At 48.5% G+C, this 21,143-nt stretch overlaps 1 protein-coding gene across 1 annotated transcript; it reads right to left on the reverse strand.

Annotated features, from left to right (window-relative positions):
* Positions 1-390: 390 nt before the first annotated feature.
* On the reverse strand, positions 391-6,930 carry LOC128791870 (uncharacterized). Its single transcript, XM_053949786.1, has 13 exons — positions 4,790-6,930; positions 4,464-4,528; positions 4,164-4,349; positions 3,832-3,980; positions 3,427-3,574; positions 3,035-3,219; positions 2,815-2,952; positions 2,430-2,544; positions 2,120-2,257; positions 1,711-1,887; positions 1,430-1,585; positions 1,180-1,281; positions 391-818 (listed from the first exon to the last, which is right to left on the reverse strand). The coding sequence occupies exons 1-13, from the start codon at positions 4,905-4,907 to the stop codon at positions 579-581; spliced, it is 1,917 nt and encodes a 638-aa protein (XP_053805761.1). The 5' UTR covers positions 4,908-6,930; the 3' UTR covers positions 391-578.
* Positions 6,931-21,143: the final 14,213 nt, after the last annotated feature.

Raw genomic sequence — 21,143 nt, forward strand, 5'->3', positions numbered from 1 at the left:
CCCGGATGGTCGCTGGTTCTGTCCTCTTCCTCATGCTGTGCAGGGATGGAGCACTGCTGTGCTTTCAGGAAGCTATTCTTGAAACCTTCCAGCATTCCAAGCTCCTTTGCCCTCCGTGGGTGCTTGCCATGGAATCCCTCAGAGCTGGCTTCAGAGCATCCTCAGGTTGGCTCTTCCAAATTCCAGGGGCTCCAGGGTGCTCAGCAAGATCTGCAGCTCCACAGTGCTGTGGAACTGCAGCTTCAGCACAGGCACCTTTCCAGCCTGATCTGCCCTCGTTCCTCTGTGTGTGTGCACAAAAGACGGTGTGGAAGAGAAGGGCAGCAGGGGTCTGTGTGTCCCAGGGCTTGGGATTGGTGTCGTTTCATCTCCACAGAGACGGAGGCAAAGTGAAAAAGCCAAACTCTTTATTAATGGAAGATGAAACAAAGGGATGAGCGGGGAGGTAAAAAAAGGGAATGGGCAGGGTCTGAGGGCTAGAGGAATGGAGCTGTCAAAAGACAGGAAGAGTGGAGGGAAAAAAAGGGGACGGACAGTGTCTGAGGGCTGGAGGGAGGGAGCTATCTAGAGGGAGGGAGCTATGTAGAGGCAGGGAGAGGGCTGAAGCCACAAGAATTGTGCCCAGCGTCAGCTCTGCCTGGAGCGCGAGCAGCACTAAGAGGTGATGTGCTCTTCAGTGTCTCCTGGTGCTGTTCTTGGGACACTGATTGCCTGGATCCAGAGGATGACCCCAGTTCTTCAGCTCTTAGGGCTAACTTGGCGTGAATTTCAGTGTTAGGGCGCAGGTGCTCTGCTGCTCGGCTCCCGTCCTCTGCCAGCTGGAGAGAGCGGCAGGAGGGAAGAGTTGGCGTGGGTTCAGCCCCTGGGCCGGCCGCTCCCTGCGCCCAGCCCCGGCCTCCCCTGGCCGCACAGCCCTGAGGCCCGGCCAGCAGCCGCTGGCGCCGGGCTCTGGAGGGGGCAGAGGGCCGGCTGCTGCCCGGGGAGCCGCGGGGCCGCCCTGCAGCCCCGCCGGGCCGGGGCTCCATCGGCACCCGGCTCGGGGCCGCGGGAGCCTGGAGAAGAGCCCGCGCGGCCTCTGGCTGCAGCAGCGGGCAGGAGCACAGCTGCCAGCCCACACACTGAGCACCGCGCTCAGGGGGCTTCTCCAGGCTGAGGCTGGGCCTTCCAGGCCGTTCTTACCAGGCACTTGACAAACTTTGACAGCTGCTCCTTCTCCACCAGCTGTTCGAGATCTCTCCTCATCAGGAACTTGGCCGCACAATGCAGCGTTTCCCGAGAGGCCTGGAGAGCAGCAGAGACCCAGAGATGGCCCCACAGCCCAGGGCACAAGACCTGTGTCCCTGTGCCAAGGCCTGGAGGAGGCTGCAGCCCGCCAGGCGCCAGGGCAGGAGGCAGCCGAGCCCCCTCCCAGCATCATAGAAATGCTCACCTTTGCCACGTGCCAGTTGTCATCATGGCAGTAGATTAAAAGTGTGTACAGGCTCTTGTTCACAATTGTCTTCAGGGGCTTTTTCCCCTCATCCACTACCAATTCCATCAGCTTACAGAAGAGCTGAATGCAGAGCAACTGCACGTGGCTGTTTTTCTAGAGGAAAGGAAAAGACCTACACCAGCTACTCCAGGCCCACCTGGGCAAAGGCCTGAAAATCCACAGGGCACAAAGTTTCTGGGAAGCACCTGATGCCTGTGGCTCAGGATGCAGAACCTTACGTGGTCAAAGAGCAGCAGGAGCACCTCAGCCAGCTTTGGGGCAATGATGCTGGATCGCAGGATGCCGTGGTGCGGGAGCACATTCGTGAGCACACGGAGGCTCATGCTGACCACCTCTCCATCTGCATCCCTCAGCAGCTCCAGAAGGCTGCAAGACAGACTGCACATCCTTCCGGCCTGTGTGGAACACAAGGCTGTGCTGGGAAGCCATGGACGGCTGCATGGCCAACACCGCCCTGGCACTGCAACCCCACCCTGCTGCTGCAGGGCCCACAGGCCAAAGGCCTGTCCCAAAGCACTGGGGCAGGTGAGGCAGGAGAGCTGGGAGTAGCTGCCTCAGCTCCTGAAGCCCTGCCAGCCCAAGGGGCTGCTTTGCCCGGCGCAGCTTCAGCCGCTGCCCCCTTCTCACCATCGAGGGATCCTTGCTGGGCACCACGAGGCCTCTGAGTGCCAGGCGACGCCTCTGACTGCATTCACTCTGGAGGTGCCCTGACATGATGTTCAGGACGCTGCCACCACATTTACTCAAGTCCAGGCAATCCAGGACCTGAAAGGCACAGGGCAGTGACAGGGGAGCCGGCCGGCAGGAGCCCAGAAGCGCACAGGGCTGGGCCCAGGCAGCAGCACAGGGCATGGGCACTGTCCCAGGCAGCTGTGGCTATGAGAGGGCAGGGAGCTGGGAGGCAGCTGAGCGAGGCAGCGCTGACCAACAGGCTCACCTCCACAAGGAATGCCAGGGCAGGCAGATCCCAGCATGGCTCCTCCCTGCTGAGGTGCCAGAGCACGTGGGGTGCGATGCAAGAACAGAAAAGGATCGAGACACGGCGCATCTCCCTGGCAGGGGGGAAAAAGGCGCTGAGGTGGGGAGACCAATCCACTCCCAGGACTGAGTCACAGAGGTCCGGTCTTTCCCCAGCATCCCTGGAGGGGATGTGGGTGCGTTGTGAGGCAGCCCTTTCTGGGCACCCTCCTTTCCCAGCCTTTTCCAGTCTGCTCGGCTGTTCCTCGGTGACAAGGCCCTCTGGCCCATGACCACAGGGACTGTGAGTGGCACCTGGAGACAGGGCACAAATGCCGGGGGCAGTGGGGAGAGGGGGGTCTCACCTGGCCAGCAGACCCACGGCATAGTGCTGGGTGTGAGCACGCAGCAGCGTGTCCCAGCCACGCTTGCGCTCCATAGCCATCACCACCTTGTCACTCGGCAGTCGGTAGAGCAGAGCCTTCATGGCCTGCACTGCAAACCTGTATGCAGAGCAAAGCCCAGGTCACACTGGGAGCACTGGCACTGGCCACAAGGGCACGGGAAGGACAGGAGGACTGGGACCTGTTGGGCTTGCTGGGAAGGCGTTGTTCCTCCCGGCACGCTCTCCAGAAGTTAGCAACTTCCTCTGGTGGCATCTGCTGTGTGGTGATGGCAACATGGAAGAGCAGAGCCACAAACAATCGCCCAGTAAAAGGGATCGTCGCCTTGTTGTACACAGGCACAATCACCCAGATCACCAGAGTTGCCTGCAAAAGAAGCAGCCCAAGGCAGCGCTCAGTGCCGAGGTGTCCATGGGCAGGGCCCAAGGGCAGAGGCAGGGGGAGCAGCGGGCCTGGTGCCCCCTGAGCCTGCCCCTAGCCCCGGTTTCAGCCCAGCGCCAGAGGCACGGAGAGGATGGAATGCTGCTGGAAAGGTGACCTGGGGGCGAGCAGAGGCCAGGTCCAGAAACTCACAGCCAGGGCAAAAACAGCCTCGTTGTCCCCATCGGAGGTGCACATTCTGTGCTGTGGCCAGTTCTCCATCACACAGAGCAGTGTTGGCAGCACTTTCTCCACTGCTGGTCCCGATGAGGCTATGGCTCTCCACATCATTGCAGCTGCTCTGTGGGATGGGAGCTCTGTGTCAGGGGCATCTCAGTCACAGCACCATGCCCTGTGCAGCTGTGGGGGCCCAGGTGACAGAGCCCCGGTGCCCTGAAGGGCAGGGAAGGAGCACTGGCAGCAGGCTCAGGAAACAGAGGGGCCCGAGGGTCCTGGGCCTCTCTGCCTGTCTGGCAGACCCCATTGGACAGGCTGTGCAGGGCCATGGGCCCTAAAAGCTGCTGAGCCCTGAGCTCTGAAGACTCGTGGGCCCCGTACCTGTCACATGTTGGGGCACAGCGCAGGAGGGTCAGCACCACGTCAGCAGGGTGTTCTTCAGCCAGCCTCACAATGTCCCTTTGCAGCCTGGCATCCGCAGAGACGTGGGACAGGAGACTCTGGTGGATGTCCTTCACCTTGGCTGGCACCTGGAGGAGACATGGGGGAGACTTGGAGCACTGTCCAAGGGAGAAACTTGCCCAGCTTCCCCCAAGAAGTGCTTCTGTTCCCGCCACACTGTGCTGGCCTCAAAGGCTGAGGGGCCCAGTGACCGTGGCTTGAGGGGACACACCATCCTGGGAGGCCTCCAGGCCTGGCCCCCGGCTGCTTACCCGCTGCTGAGGAGGAACAGCAGTCTCTTTGAAAAAATCCATAGTGGGAGCAGGAATCATAGTTGGAGCAGGCGTGGTACCAGTATTTGTGAGGCCCTGAGTCTCCCTCGTTTTGGTGCTTGTGATGGCCACATCCTCATTCACTGAGGTCTTTCTACGCCGAATGCGCAGGAACCTCCGGAACATCTGCAGGAGAACAAAGGACAGGGAAGCCCGGAGTGTTCCATGGAGTGCTCCAAATGTGGTGCTGGGCTGAGCAGTGACAGCAGGCCCAGCCCAGGTGGGGATGGCTGCTGGTACCTTCAGGGTTCTGTGGAAGCGGCCACGGGTGGGTTCCCGCTCCTGTGTCCGGTCCAGGGCTGCATCTGGCAAAGAGCGAGCGCAGCCAGAGCTGAGGGGCTGCGGGAGAGGCCGGAGAACACAGCCCAGCCCTGCGCTCCCCAGGCAGGGAGAGCCCCGGGATGCCCCAGGGGATGGAGCACGGCCCCTGTTCTGTCCTGTCCATGGGCATGTCCCCAGGTGATGGGATGGGATGGGATGGGCTGGGATGGGATGGAATAGGATGGGATAGGATGGGGTCAAGCTGGCTGCAGGCATCAGCCCTGTGGCCCCACTCTGCCACTCACCATCCTGCAGTGTCTGGCTCTGCTCTGGCTCTTCAGGCTGTTGTGCTGGGGCAGCTCCAGGGCCTTTCTTTTTTCCCCTCCTGAACACTTTGCACAGGCTGAGAAATCTGCCCGCCATTCCACCAGCTAGCCTTGAAGGCACCTTCTAGAGAGATGTCTCAGGATATATCCAAGTCAACAATTGCAGTTGAGCCTTGAAGGCACCTGAGACAGAGGAGCCTCAGGAAGGCTGCAGGACAGCAAGTCCTGCACTGTGGTCTGGAGGGCTCCTGCCACAATGACAGGAGACTCCTCGTAAATGATTCTGATCACCAAGTCCCACAGTCTGGCCGCGAGGTCAGCTGCAGGAATAACGCCTTGGAAAATTGCTGGGTCAGACACAAATGAGCACGCTGTGGGGGGGCTCCTCACAGCACTACTCAGTTCTGTCCTGTCCTGATGCGTGCACCAAGCACTGTGGCGTGCTCTTGTCACCGCCAGCTCCTATGTCACCACGTGTCACAAAGGGAGGGCCCTTGGACACCCTGTCCTGTTCCATTCCAGGCTGACCATGCTGCAGCGTGTCACAAAGGGACCTTGCACACACTGTCACCTGCCCTGGGGCTGCCCCCAGCCCCCCCAAAATGGCCCAGCTTGGAAGGAATCCCTAGCTCCAAGTGTGTAAGACAGCCCGACAGGATCTTTAGGAACAGCTCAAACCACCAGCAAACCCTGCCCTGCTCTGCGGGATCAGGGCATTTAAGAATCCTCAATTCTTAAAGGCTTTACTTCTCATTGCACAACTGAAGGAGTTTCCAACATTTGCAAACTTCTCAAATTAATAGCGATTGCCGGAGAACGTGAAGGATTTGGAAGTTTGTTCCCATCTACAAGCAGCAATTAATTTGCCTTAACACATTCCATTGAAAGTCACTTTGGAAACATAGCACTATACAGAGGCAAAAAGAAGGCCATTCTTTGGTGTGCTGATTTATTAAAGAAATATGGATATTGATCTAGCACCAATATCCAACTGTGACGGACAAAAACCTCTCTAACAGTTTTAAAGTTAGAAAGTGTATGTTTATTGTGACGCCGGACAGCGTGCGGGATAGCTCCCAAATACCCACCGCACCTTTCCAATGATTACAGAGTCCTTTTATCCACACAAGAATTGAATACCCAAAATACAAAGACATATTCATCATTTTTGTACATGCCATTCCTCGCTTCCTATGCTAATCATTTCAAAAGCTATTAAGCATGTGTAGTTTGTTCCTTGAAATGGGTCGGTGGTCCCTTTCATAGAGAGGGGTCCCAAAATGAGGAAGTAAATGAAGTCTTCCTCATTCTGACCTTTCTACCTTTTCAATGCAAATATGAACCTTGGTAGAACTCCCATTCCTTGTCTTCAATTGGTTTCAGAAGAGAGGAGGCCCACAATTGTCTTATGTTCCTAAAAGCTATTTGTCAGTTTCTATAGTCTTCATTATAAACTCAGCTCACTAAACACTGTGTTGACAAGCAATCAATTCTTAGTTAACTACTAACTCTTAACTTCATCAAGGCCTACTTACAGAATCCCTTTATTTTAATTAACTCTAGTAAGGCTTATCTCTAACTAAAATCTTAGCTCCTCTAGAATCTCTAAATCTCTTAAAGTTTATGTTTCATTCCCCACTTCTTCTTTGAAATGAGTAAATTCTTTTACTCAATATATAGATTTCTCTTCATCTGCCCAAGACATGTGCCTACCGTTTCTCAAGACTAAACCATATGATTTTGATAAGGAACTTAGGGCCGTCATTCCTCGTATCATCTTCTAATTCCAAACAAGTATCACAATAAACAAAATCAAGCTTATACTAACTAAAATAAGCAACACAATGATAGGATGAATTAAAGTATTAAGTATGCCGGTTGCTGTTGGTGACCATCCAAAAAGCACATGCCACCAATGACGAGACAAGTGTTCCTCAAATAGTTTAAAAACTCTTTTGATGGTTTCTGTGTCATGGTGTATAGTGATTAAAGTCTTTTTCCCTGCATCTCTAATCCCTTTCAAAATTTCTCTCAGTTCTTGATGTTTTAACAACTGAGCAACTAAAGTCAAATTCATTCCTATGGGCACAGGCACTATTTTTTTGTACAGTAACTAAAGTGGCTTTCCTATATTGGTGTGATACTACAGGTGCCCAGTAGGAGAAGTCACATTCCTCAATTTTGACAAAGTTAGACACATAAATTAAACTGAGTCTCATTCATGCTTAGGTTGTCTATCATTACGGTGGGGCATGCTGTCCTGAGACAGACACCACCTTGTCGTATAATTACATCCTCAAACATTTCTCCCTTCCCACAAATGTGCATTTGTGACCTTTAGAATCTCGTTTAGGGCCTTACGAGAGTGGGGATTGTAGGCCCTTCCTTGGCACCGGTATATTCCAGTTACCTTGTACCTGCGTGGCATTGTATGGGGCTCCTGTTACAACTATAGCCGTGGCTGTAATAGTTACGACCTTCTCCATTATGTCCATGATTTCTATAGGTCCATTTATTTGCTGTTCCAGGTGAGCTTCAGCTTCAGTTCGTTGTCGCCTGGTGTCACTTTCCAGACTCCCTCAGGGGCTTTCTTCACTCGGGAGTGATGGATCCAGGCCTTCTGTTCTTTGATATTGATTGCAGTAAAGGTGGTGAGGAGCACCTGGCATGGTCCTTCCCACTGCGGTTCCAAGGTTTTTTCTGCAAAAGACTTAGCATATACATAATCCCCAGGTTGTACATCGTGTACTGGTCCATCTAATTCTCTGTTTTGTGCTCCAGCCACATATTTTTGAACTTCCCTCAGTTGTTTATTCAGGGCTACCATATACTTATGTAGGGTTTCCTCCCCTACTTGTGTCGGTGTGGTTCCTTCCTGAACTGCATATGGCCTTCCATATAATATTTCAAAGGGGCTCAGTTTTTCTTTTGTCCTTGGTTTTGTCCGGATTCGCAATAATGCTAATGGGAGAGCCTGGGGCCAAGGTAGGTTTGCCTCTTGTCCCAGTCTCACAATTTGTTGTTTAATCAAATGATTCATCTTTTCTACTTGGCCACTCGATTGAGGATGATATGGGGTATGTAGCTCCCAGTCTATCCCCAGGTGGTGGCTAATCTGTTGCACAATTTTGGAAATAAAATGTGGCCCTCTATCTGAGGATATGGTGGCTGGAACTCCAAACCTCGGTATTATTTCTTGCTACAATGCTTTGGTTACCTCTCGTGCTTTAGCTGTCCTAGTAGGAAAAGCTTCTGGCCGACCTGAAAAGGTATCAGTCAATACCAGGAGGTAACGATATCCCCCCTTTCTGGGTAATTCTGTGAAATCGATTTGCCACTGCTGCCCAGGTCCACAACCTTTCCCAATTTGTCCAACTTTAGGCTTTGTAATGTTTTTGGGATTAGTTTGGAGGCAAAGGCTACACTGACGAGTTACTTGTATTACTGTACCCTGTAGTTTCCTAGCTATAATTTTTCCTTTCAGATGGTTATACAGGGCATCTGTTCCCCAATGTGTCTTTTCATGTTCTTTCTGCACTAATGACCCCAACAAATAGGAAGGCACTATAAGTCTCCCTTCCTCTGTTACAGCCCATCCTTCTTGATTATAATTTGCTTTTTCTGCCTTAATAAGTTTCTTATCCTTTTTATTGTACAGTGGCTTACCTTCAATAGAAATTTTTCCATCTGGGATCAATGTTGCTTCCACTGTCTCCTCAAATACCTCACCTTTGGCTGCGGCTTTTGCCTCTCTGTCCGCCAGCATATTCCCTTCTTCCAATTCAGAGCTCACTTTTTGGTGTGCCTTAATGTGCATGATGGCTACTTTCTCAGGTAGTTGTACTGCATCTAGTAGTCTCAATATTTCTTGTGCACATTTAATATTCTTTCCTTGCGAATTCAATAGCCTTCTCTCTCTCCAATAGCCTTCTCTCCATGTGCATGAACCACCCCGAATGCATACCTTGAGTCCGTGTAGATATTAATCTCCTTTCCTTTCGCCAGCTCTAAGGCTCGAGTTAAGGCAATTATTTCAGCCTGCTGTGCAGAGGTGTTTGCTGATAAGGGTCCAGACTCTATTACCTCTCTGCTTGTGGTAACCGCATATCCAGCGTGCCTTTTTCCACTGATGACATAGCTGCTTCCATCAGTAAACCAAGCCTCAGCACCTTCGAGTGGGGTGTCCTTCAGATCCGGGTGGCTGGAGTAGGTGGCTTCAATGTTTTCCAGACAGTCATGGATCACTGGTTCTCCCATACTCCTGCTGAGAAAGGAAACTGGATTCATAATGTTAGTTACCACAATTTCAACATCATCTTGTTCTACTAGTACAGCTTGGTACTTCAGAAACCTCTGTGGAGAGAGCCAATGTCCCCCTTTTGCCTCAAGGGACAACTGTGTGGGACACTAGCACAGTCATCTTCTGGCCCAGGGTGAATTTGCACGCTTCCTGGATGTTCACTGCCAGTGCTGCAACAGCTCTGAGACACCCTGGCCATCCTTTAGCTGCCGTATCCAGCTGTTTGGAGAGATAAGCCACTGCTCTCCGATACAGGCCCAAGTTCTGTGCTAATATTCCTAAGGCAATCCCTTGCTTTTCATGGGGAAACAAGAAAAATGGTTCACTCACGTCTGGAAGTCCTAAAGCTGGAGCTGACATGAGGGCCTTCTTTAGTTGATCGAAGGCTTGGGTTGCTTCTCTTGTCCACTGGAGATCGCTGCTCCCTTCCGTGATCAGGGCATATAAAGGCTTAACAAGTAACCCATAGTTATAAATCCATAGCCTGCACCACCCCGTCATGCCTAGAAAGGTTCTCAGTTCTTTCACTGTCTGAGGTCTCGGGGTCTGGCATATTGCCTCTTTGCGATCCTGGCCCAAGGTCCTTTGTCCAGCACTCACTTCGTAACCCAGGTAAATGACTGTTTGCCTCACCATCTGGGCTTTCTTCTGGGATACTTGATACCCCTGCAGGCCCAAAAAGTTTAGGAGGCTTACCGTCCAGTCCACGCATGTTTCCTGGGTCTGGGTGGCTATCAGGAGGTCGTCCACGTACTGGAGCAACTGCCCTTCTCCTGGTGGAGGTTCCCAAGACTCTTAAGTCCCTGGCAAGCTGTTCCCCAAATATAGTGGGGGAGTTCTTGTATCCCTGTGGTAGTACACACCATGTGAGCTGATTCTTCTGTCCAGTTTTGGGGTTTTCCCATTCAAATGCAAAAATTTTCTGGCTGGCTTCATGGAGAGGGAGGCAAAAGAAAGCATCCTTCAAATCTAAAATGGTAAACCAGATTAGTTCAGGTGTTAAATGAGTTAACAAGGTATAAGGGTTAGCAACTACTGGATACAAGTCTTCAGTTATTCTGTTAACAGCCCCTTTAGTCTTGTACTAACCTGTATGACCCATCAGGCTTCTTTACTGGCAAAATAGGAGTATTAAAATCAGATTGACACTCTTTTAACAGTCCTATTTGCAAAAAGTTTTCTATAATTGGGCTAATCCCTTCTCTGTCTTCTTTCTTCAGGGGGTATTGTTTAACCCTCACTGGTCATTCCCCTTCCTTGAGCTTGATTTGTATAGGTAATGCATTCTTTGCTCTCCCTGGTATATTAGAAGCCCATACCCCAGGGAATACTTGATCCATTATTTTCTTGAAGTTTTTCTCTTCTTTACTTACAGTTTCAATCTCCTTGGTTATTAACATTAGGCTTAACAACTCCACGTATTGTTGGTCTTTTACCTCCAAGCTAATCTCTCAATTTTTAAGTATTATTTTTGCATCTAGCTGCTCCAGCAGATCTCTGCCCAAAAGTGCAGATGGAGCGTTAGGCATATATAAAAAATCGGTGAATTCCCCATTGCTTTCCCAATTTCTACTTTAATGGTTTGCAAAAATAAGCTCTTTCAGATTGACCATAAGCCCCCTTCAGAAGCCCCCTTCACCATAACATCATCATTTGTTAGAGGTATTAGGGCCTTATTCAACACTGAAAATGTTGCCCCTGTGTCCACTAAAAATTCTACTTCTTTTTCTTTATTCCCCAGTTTGACTAGAACCAGAGGGTTCCCTAGGGTAGGGCCCTCCGATCCTCAGTCCTCCTTTGCATGAGCAGCCACCCTTTCTCCCCCCCAATCGCTTTTTCTCTGTTCATCACCCCTTCTTCGTTCCGGGCACTGGTTTTTCCAGTGTCCAAATTTCTTGAAAAATGCACATTGATCTTTTCCCAGTTGGGGTGGTCCTTGTCTTGGCGGGTCTTGCTCACGCTTCTCCTTTCTTTCCTCCCTTACTACTGCTACTAATTTCTTCATCCCTTGTTTATATCCTTCCTCCCAATTACTAAGGACTCTCCAGGCTTCATCCAATAGTCTCCAAGTCTCGGCTGTTTGGGCCCCGGATCTTCTGAAGTTTCCGCCTAATATCTCCTGTGGATTGTCCTAAAAATAAATGTATTAGTTGTTGTATTCCTTCATCCGATCCAGGGTCCAGGGTGGTATACCTCCGCATCGCGTCCCGCAGGTGACCTAAAAATTCAGAAGGTTTTTGAGAGGGACCTTGTTTCACAGCATATAAGGCTGACCAGTTTATGGTCTTAGGAATTGCTCGTTCTAGTCCTTTCACTATAAAGTCTTGATATCTTTTAAGCTGTGCTAATTCTTCCGGTTCATTGGGATCCCACATCGGGTCCTGGAGAGGAAATACATCTTTAATATCCTCTTGTGCTGGCACACAAGCATCTTCAGCTAAGTCCTTGGCTGCCTTCAAAATCAACTGCTTCTCTGTTTCTGTTAAGGCATCAAGTAGTAACTGTATATTTGCCCAATCAGGTAAATGCTGCTTAACCATAAACTGAAACCTTTTGGCAACCCCTATCGGGTCATTCCGATAACCTTTAGCAGTCTTTTCCCAAGCTTCCAAATCCATTGAGAAAAACGGGACCTTAATTATCCTTGGTTCCCCATCAGAGGTCATAGCTTGCCTTAAGGGTGCTTGTATGACTCTTTTAGGTTGCTTTTTAGTTGTTTGTGGGGGTAGGTTCATTCTGGTTTGCCTTCTGGTCCTTGACGCTATTGGACCTTGTGGGGAAGGCTCGGGGCTTGGTCCAGATTCATCCCATTCACTATCACTACTAGGCAACGGTGGATTGTGGTAAGTACATTTCTCTCTCTCTTAAGATTTTTTATTAAAGTATACAGAGAAAAATAAAAGAGAAAACAATTTATATTTCTGCTCCTTGTTTTTCTCTTGTAGAATGTGTTTAGAAAATTGTTTACCCAGAGTGAGCGCTTAGTTAAACCATGGTGGATTTTTTGGGCCTGATGGCCAATCAGATCCACCTGTGTCTAAGCTCTAGAGAACAAGATCACAAGTTGTAAGTTAGTTAAATATGATAATTAGAGAAAGTAGCATGTAGTATTTAATATCCTCTTTTATGTAACATATTAATGTACTATAACATAATTATAATAAAAAAATCATTCAGCCTTCTGAAATAAAATTAGACATCATCATTCTTCCCATTAAGTTCACCAACATCCACAACAGTGGATAAAGCCTCGAGGACTCCCTTGATTTAGGAGTTGGTGGGGAAACCCTTTCTTCAATTATTGTTTTTCCCCGGGCAGATGAACCAGAAGGTGAGTTAGGGGAGGCTGAGGTTGGTGAGGGTTCTGATTTTACTTGTTTTCCTACGGTCTCTTCTGCGCTCTCCTCCACCCTCCCTCTCCCCTGGTTTCTAGGGGTTGGTAAAAGTGTCTCTACTGTCTCTTGTTCTAAGATCTCTATTGGATACGCTTTACTTGGGTGCGAGCAGCTTTGATTTATTGAACATGTGCTACAACACCGTTTGAGCTTTTCCCTGTTAGCTTTATTATCTTTTTCAAGAGCCAGTACCAGTGGATCAGATGGTGGCCCAATTCCACAATCCCTTTGCCACTCAGGGTGATTTCGCAAACTGAAAAACATATCAGCATAAGTCACCTCTTGCCACTTCTGTTCACGCCTAAGGAAAAGCATCAACTGTAATAGAGTCTCATAGTCTAGCGTACCATTTGCTGGCCATTTCACTCCCCTATCGAGTCTATAGAGTGGCCACCACTGCGTAGAAAATTTGACAAGTTCCCTTTTAGTTTCACTACCACCATAGCCCACTAGCTCTTTCCAGTGTGTTAAGATACACCCTAAAGGGCTTCCTCTGGGAATCTCTTTGCTCTCATTTGCCCCCATGTTTAGGATTTTCCTTTTCAAAATGCCTTTTGATCTTATCCCAGTTCTTAAGCTTCACCTGGTATCCCTCTGGTACAAAAATATACTGGCCACACTCAACTCTAAGAATTTCCACCGGTTTCTTCAAGGAACCTGAAACCCCGTTTTCTAACAACTCAAATATTTACTGCTACCAGGGACCTCTTGACCAGTTGCCAACAAAATTCGTATAACTTTCTGTGTAGCCTCTTGCTCCTTTGTATAACAGAGAGCACAAATTCCAGTCTTAGGTATTAGCCACCTATACCCTTTTCGGACCCACGAGTCCTGACAGACTGCACACCGAAACACAATCCACGGATTACAGCAGCAATCTTTCTTTGGGCAAGGGAATACCTCTGAACCAGGCTCTCGGTTCCTGTGCCTCCTGGTCCTGGTCATATAGCTAAGCTAGCAAACAAAAGGGGTAAAGCATCTTGTTAATTAATTTTCTTCTCAAAAAAAAAAAAAAGTTAGCAGCCCTTCTAAAACAGGGTTCAGAGCAGCAGCTGTTGAGGAAAAAAAAAAAAACTTATACAAAAAGGAAAAATGGGAAAAAAATTCTCTTTCATTAAATAAAAAAGCACACAATGTAACACACAATGTAGTTAAACACTCCAAGTTGCAGGTTATCAATCACCCATTAAATCAAAAAGAAAACAGGCAGGGGCTTTTTCATGACCCCAAACACATTCAACAAAAGTTTTAACAGGATCTTGCTAAAAATCACACAAACTCCAACCGGAGCACAGCACAAATCTCTCCACAAAAGGGGGTAAGTTACCAATAAACACTTGCCAAACTTAAATTTTCCAGGGGGTTAGTTGAAAAATGTATCCTGAGGTTACAGAGCCTGAACTCTCCTCTGGTTACTCAGGAAACAAATGACTGTATCAGGAATAGTTTGGGCTTTTCACTCCGCTCTCTAACTAAAACAAACAAATTTAACTGACAAAGTCTTTCTCACCCTACAACATATCAAATAAAATCTCACAGCCTAAAATGCATGCTGTCTAAGCTCACACACAGCTTAATTCCCCTCTAACACACAATCTAAATTCAATACAAATACTTTAAACCAGTCTTCTCTCCCAAACAAAGTCAATATCGCTCTGCAAAGCATGCAGGGATTTCACAAACCTTTAACAACTTTAGACTCACAAAACTCATTAAAAACGCTTACAAAGGTTAATATAACATACAACAAATCACACAAATTATAATGCTCGCAACACAAACTCTTGCAAACCACAACAAATACAATACACAAATAGTTTTCCACAACATAAATACACAAAATCACAAACCCACCAAACAAACACGGATCCAATTGCAACACACACACACACAGTGCTCGGGGTCACAACCAAAATTGTCTGAAACCCACAGCGGGACCCTTTGCGTCCCAAAAAATTTGGACTAACCACTTAAATTATTGATTACTAAGGTGCACCTTTAAATTCCAAGCTGAAACCAGTTACTCCTGCTTCAATCCAAATTCACAACACCACAGCTGTCGTCTCCACTACGAGACACAGACCAACAATCCCTGGTGCCGTTGTCTCCTCTATGAGACACGGACCACCAAACTCTGGGTCCCCACTACTGGACACGGGTTACCAGACTACTGATACGAGACGTCTCTCGTGTCCTATTAACTGTTCATATAATAAGGTACCTTTCCCCAAAAATACACATACCTTTTGTCCGTAGTTCCAGCAGGTTCTGGTCTTTCCCCGGGTAGTCAGTGAGATCACAGGATCCCCCTTCCCAGAAATTCCTGGGTGGGCGCCCAGAGGGGTCCCGGAGCCCACTGGCCCCACGGCCATAGAAAGCAGCTCTCCTGGCTGGCTCACCAAAATGATTGATTAAAGAAATATGGATATTGATCTAGCACCAATATCCAACTGACACGGACAAAAACTCTCTAACAGTTTTAAAGTTAGAAAGTGTATGTTTATTGCGACGCCGGACAGCGTGCGGGATAGCTCCCAAATACACACTGCACCTTTCCAATGATTACAGAGTCCTTTTATCCACACAAGAATTGAATATTTAAAATACAAAGACATATTCATCATTTTGGTACATCCCATTCCTCGCTTCCTATGCTAATCATTTCAAAAGCTATTAAGCATGCGTAGTTTGTTCCTTGAAATGGGTTGGTGGTCCCTTTCATGGGGAGGGGTCCCAAAATGAGGAAGTCAATGAAGTCTTCCTCATTCTGACCTTTCTACCTTTTCAATGCAAATATGGTAAATGAACCTTGGTAGAACTCCCATTCCTTGTCTTCAATTGGTTTCAGAACAGAGGAGGCCCACAATTGTCTTACGTTCCTAAAAGCTATTTGTCAGTTTCTATATTCTTCATTATAAACCCAGCTCACTAAACATTGTGTTGACAAGCAATCAATTCTTAGTTAACTACTAACTCTTAACTTCATCAAGGCCCACTTACAGAATCTTTTTATTTTAATTAACTCTAGTAAAACTTGTCTCTAACTAAAATCTTAGCTCCTCTAAAATCTCTAAATTTCTTAAAGTTTTTGTTTCAGACCGACTGCCCATAGGGCTCCTTTAAGGATGCTTTGCTATGGAGCAAAAGAGACAACGTTCAGCTTCTCATCTTGGGACCACAGTCCCCCCAATTTTCCCCTGGGGCCAAGGATCCAGGAACAGAGATCGTCTTCTTCCTGAAGACACAGGCCATCACCATTCTCTCTTTAGCTTTCTTCTGTTCTTGCTATTCTTGTGCTGGTGGTTGCTGAAGCAGGTCTCCTTGGGTCACCACTGCATCCCCCTAAAATGCAGTCTCTATTGCAGGAAAATTTGGTTTAGTCTACGGCTAACAAGAAAAGTCTAGCTAAAAGCTACCTCCATCATCTCCTCCCACCTCAAAATTTCTTTTTCTAACATCTCAAGGCCTAGACTGTCTCTCTTCTACTACAAACCGAGGAGGGGTAATATTTTACAAAGCCCTCATTTCCCAGGAAAGGGTTAAAAGTTCTGACTCCCTAGACAGCTGAAATCTCTGTCCAGCATTCTCCATTCCCACGCTGAGCATCATCCCCCCTCTTTCTCCTTCTCCTCTTTCCAGGTGCCGTCAAGATCTCTGTCTCTTTCCCTCTAGAAGGGAAAGACAAAAGCATCTCCGTTTCTCTCCACCCTTCTGTCCGCAAAAGCCAGCTCAGTTCCAAACCTTCAGTCCCCTCAGCTTACACAAAGCCACATAGCTTCCCCTCCCCCACCCAGCCTATAGCTAAACCAGAGAGAGTCTGCACTCTCTAACCAGAAGGAAAGAGAGAGTTCCCCTAGAAGTTCTTAATTCTAACCCTCTGTGTTCCCAAAAGCGTGTCCATACTTTCAGTAGTCACTGCAAGTAACAATATGCAAACCTTACCACTAAATAGTTTGACCCAACTTACTGAACAAAAAATTCACTACCATATCAAACCACAGCAAGACCCAAGAAGAACATTGTGACATCATGAAACCGCATGGAACCAAGGCTCCATTGTTACCGTCCATAACCAAGGAGATCATTGTGACATCATGGAACCTCGTGGAACCAAGGCTCCATTGTTACCGACCAGAACCGCGGAGACCATTATGACATCATGGAACCTCGTGGAACCAAGGCTCCATTATTACCGTCCGGAGCCAAGGAGAACATAGTGACACCATTGAACCTCGTGGAAACAAGGCTCCATTGTTACCGTCCAGAACCGCGGAGACCATTGTGACATCATGGAACCTTGTGGAACCAAGGTTCCATTGTTACCGTCCAGAGCCAAGGAGACAATTGGGACATCATGGAACCTTGCGGAACCAACGCTGCATTTTTCCAGTCCATAACCGCGGATACCATTGTGACATCATGGAACCTCATGGAACCAAGGCTGCATTGCTACTGTCCAAAATCTAAGAGACCATTGTGACATCATGGAACCTTGTGGAACCAGGACTCCATTGTTACTGTCCAGAACCGGGGAGACCATTGTGACATCATGGAACATCGTGGAACCAAGACTCCATTATTACGGTCCATAACCGCAGAGACCATTGTGACATCATGAAACCTCATGGAACCAAGGCTCCATTCGTACCGTCCAGAACCAAGGAGGTCATTGTGACATCATGGAACCACACGGAACCAAGGCTGCATTGCTACCGTCCAAAATCTAGGAGACCGATGTGACATCATGGAACCTCGTGGAACCAAGGCTCCATTCTTTCCGTCCGGAAGCATGGAGACCATTGTGACATCATGGAACCTCATGGAACCAAGCCTCCAGTGTTACTGTCCATAACCTAGGAGACCATTGTAATATCATGGAACCTCGTGGAACCAAACCTCCATTGTTACCGTCTAGAAACCGAGAAGACCACTGAGATATCATTGAACCTTGTGGAACCAAGGCTCCATTGTTCCAGTCCATAACCGCGGAGACCACTGTGACATCACGGAACCCAGTGGAAACAAGGCTCCATTATTACCGTCCAGAACCAAGGAGAACATAGTGACACCATGGAACCTCGTGGAACCAAGGTTCCATTGTTACCGTCCAGAACCAAGGAGACCATTGTGACATCATGGAACCTCGTGGAACCAAGGCTCCATTGTTCCAGTCCATAACTGTGGACACCATTGTGACATCATGGATCTTCGTGGAATCAAGGCTCCATTGCCTCCGTCCAAAATCTAGGACACCATTGTGACATCATGGAACCTCGTGAAATCAAGGCTCCATTCTTTCCGTCCAGAATCAGAGAGACCATTTTTTACATCATGGAACCTGGTGGAACAAAGCCTCCCTTCCTACTGTCCAGAAACAAAGAGACCATTGTGACATCATGGAAGCTCGTGGAACCAAGGCTCCATTATTACCGTCCATAACCAAGGAGACCATTGTGACATCATGGAACCTTGTGGAACCAAGGCTCCATTGTTACTGTCCAAAATCTAGGAGAGCATTGTGACATCATGGAACCTCGCGGAACCAAGGCTCCATTGTTACCGTCCAGAACCGGGGAGACCATTGTGACATCATGGAACCTCATGGAACCAAGACTCCATTGTTACCGTCCAGAACTGAGGAGAGCATTGTGACATCATGGAAACTCGTGGAACCAAGGCTTCATCGTTACCCTCCACTACCAAAGCGACCATTGTGACATCATGGAACCACGTGGAACCAAGGCTCCATTGTTTACAGTTCAGATCCAACGAGAAGATAGTGACATCATGGAACCTCGTGGAACCAAGGCTCCATTATTACCGTCCGGAGCCAAGGAGAACATAGTGACACCATTGAACCTCGTGGAAACAAGGCTCCATTGTTACCGTCCAGAACCGCGGAGACCATTGTGACATCATGGAACCTTGTGGAACCAAGTTTCCATTGTTACCGTCCAGAGCCAAGGAGACAATTGGGACATCATGGAACCTTGTGGAACCAACGCTGCATTGTTCCAGTCCATAACCGCAGATACCATTGTGACATCATGGAACCTCATGGAACCAAGGCTGCATTGCTACTGTCCAAAATCTAAGAGACCATTGTGACATCATGGAACCTTGTGGAACCAGGACTCCATTGTTACTGTCCAGAACCGGGGAGACCATTGTGACATCATGGAACATCGTGGAACCAAGACTCCATTATTACGGTCCATAACCGCAGAGACCATTGTGACATCATGAAACCTCGTGGAACCAAGGCTCCATTCGTACCGTCCAGAACCAAGGAGGTCATTGTGACATCATGGAACCACACGGAACCAAGGCTGCATTGCTACCGTCCAAAATCTAGGAGACCGATGTGACATCATGGAACCTCGTGGATCCAAGGCTCCATTCTTTCCGTCCGGAAGCATGGAGACCATTGTGACATCATGGAACCTCATGGAACCAAAGCTCCATTATTACCGTCCGGAGCCAAGGAGAACATAGTGACACCATTGAACCTTGTGGAAACAAGGCTCCATTGTTACCGTCCAGAACCGCGGAGACCAGTGTGACATCATGGAACCTTGTGGAACCAAGTTTCCATTGTTACCGTCCAGAGCCAAGGAGACAATTGGGACATCATGGAACCTCATGGAACCAAGCCTCCAGTGTTACGGTCCATAACCTAGGAGACCATTGTAATATCATGGAACCTCGTGGAACCAAACCTCCATTGTTACCGTCTAGAAACCGAGAAGACCACTGAGATATCATTGAACCTTGTGGAACCAAGGCTCCATTGTTCCAGTCCATAACCGCGGAGACCACTGTGACATCACGGAACCCAGTGGAAACAAGGCTCCATTATTACCGTCCAGAACCAAGGAGAACATAGTGACACCATGGAACCTCGTGGAACCAAGGTTCCATAACCTAGGAGACCATTGTGACATCATGGAACCTCGTGGAACCAAGGCTCCATTGTTACCGTCTAGAAACCGAGAAGACCACTGAGATATCATTGAACCTTGTGGAACCAAGGCTCCATTGTTCCAGTCCATAACCGCGGAGACCACTGTGACATCACGGAACCCAGTGGAAACAAGGCTCCATTATTACCGTCCGGAGCCAAGGAGAACATAGTGACACCATTGAACCTCGTGGAACCCAGGCTCCATTGTTACCGTCCTGAACCAAGGAGACCATTGTGACATCATGGAACCTCGTGGAACCAAGGCTCCATTGTTCCAGTCCATAACTGCGGACACCATTGTGACATCATGGATCTTCGTGGAACCAAGGCTCCATTGCTACCGTCCAAAATCTAGGACACCATTGTGACATCATGGAACCTCGTGAAATCAAGGCTCCATTCTTTCCGTCCGGAATCAGAGAGACAATTTTTTACATCATGGAACCTCGTGGAACAAAGCCTCCCTTCCTACTGTCCAGAAACAAAGAGACCATTATGACATCATGGAAGCTCGTGGAACCAAGGCTCCATTATTACCGTCCATAACCTAGGAGACCATTGTGACATCTTGGAACCTTGTGGAACCAAGGCTCCATTGTTACCGTCCAAAATCTAGGAGAGCATTGTGACATCATGGAACCTCGCGGAACCAAGGCTCCATTGTTACCGTCCAGAACCGGGGAGACCATTGTGACATCATGGAACCTCATGGAACCAAGACTCCATTGTTACGGTCCAGAACTGAGGAGAGCATTGTGACATCATGGAAACTTGTGGAACCAAGGCTTCATCTTTACCCTCCACTACCAAAGCGACCATTGTGACATCATGGAACCACGTGGAACCAAGGCTCCATTGTTTACAGTTCAGATCCAACGAGAAGATAGTGACATCATGGAACCTCGTGGAACCAAGGCTCCATTATTACCGTCCGGAGCCAAGGAGAACATAGTGACACCATTGAACCTCGTGGAAACAAGGCTCCATTGTTACCGTCCAGAACCGCGGAGACCATTGTGACATCATGGAACCTTGTGGAACCAAGTTTCCATTGTTACCGTCCAGAGCCAAGGAGACAATTGGGACATCATGGAACCTTGTGGAACCAACGCTGCATTGTTCCAGTCCATAACCGCGGATACCATTGTGACATCATGGAACCTCATGGAACCAAGGCTGCATTGCTACTGTCCAAAATCTAAGAGACCATTGTGACATCATGGAACCTTGTGGAACCAGGACTCCATTGTTACTGTCCAGAACCGGGGAGACCATTGTGACATCATGGAACCTCGTGGAACCAAGGCTCCATTATTACGGTCCATAACCGCAGAGACCATTGTGACATCATGAAACCTCGTGGAACCAAGGCTCCATTCGTACCGTCCAGAACCAAGGAGGTCATTGTGACATCATGGAACCACACGGAACCAAGGCTGCATTGCTACCGTCCAAAATCTAGGAGACCGATGTGACATCATGGAACCTCGTGGAACCAAGGCTCCATTCTTTCCGTCCGGAAGCATGGAGACCATTGTGACATCATGGAACCTCATGGAACCAAGCTCCATTGTTACCGTCCGGAGCCAAGGAGAACATAGTGACACCATTGAACCTTGTGGAAACAAGGCTCCATTGTTACCGTCCAGAACCGCGGAGACCATTGTGACATCA

This window comes from Vidua chalybeata, chromosome 8 (genome assembly GCF_026979565.1).
Source record: "Vidua chalybeata isolate OUT-0048 chromosome 8, bVidCha1 merged haplotype, whole genome shotgun sequence".
NCBI classification, from domain to species: domain Eukaryota; kingdom Metazoa; phylum Chordata; class Aves; order Passeriformes; family Viduidae; genus Vidua; species Vidua chalybeata.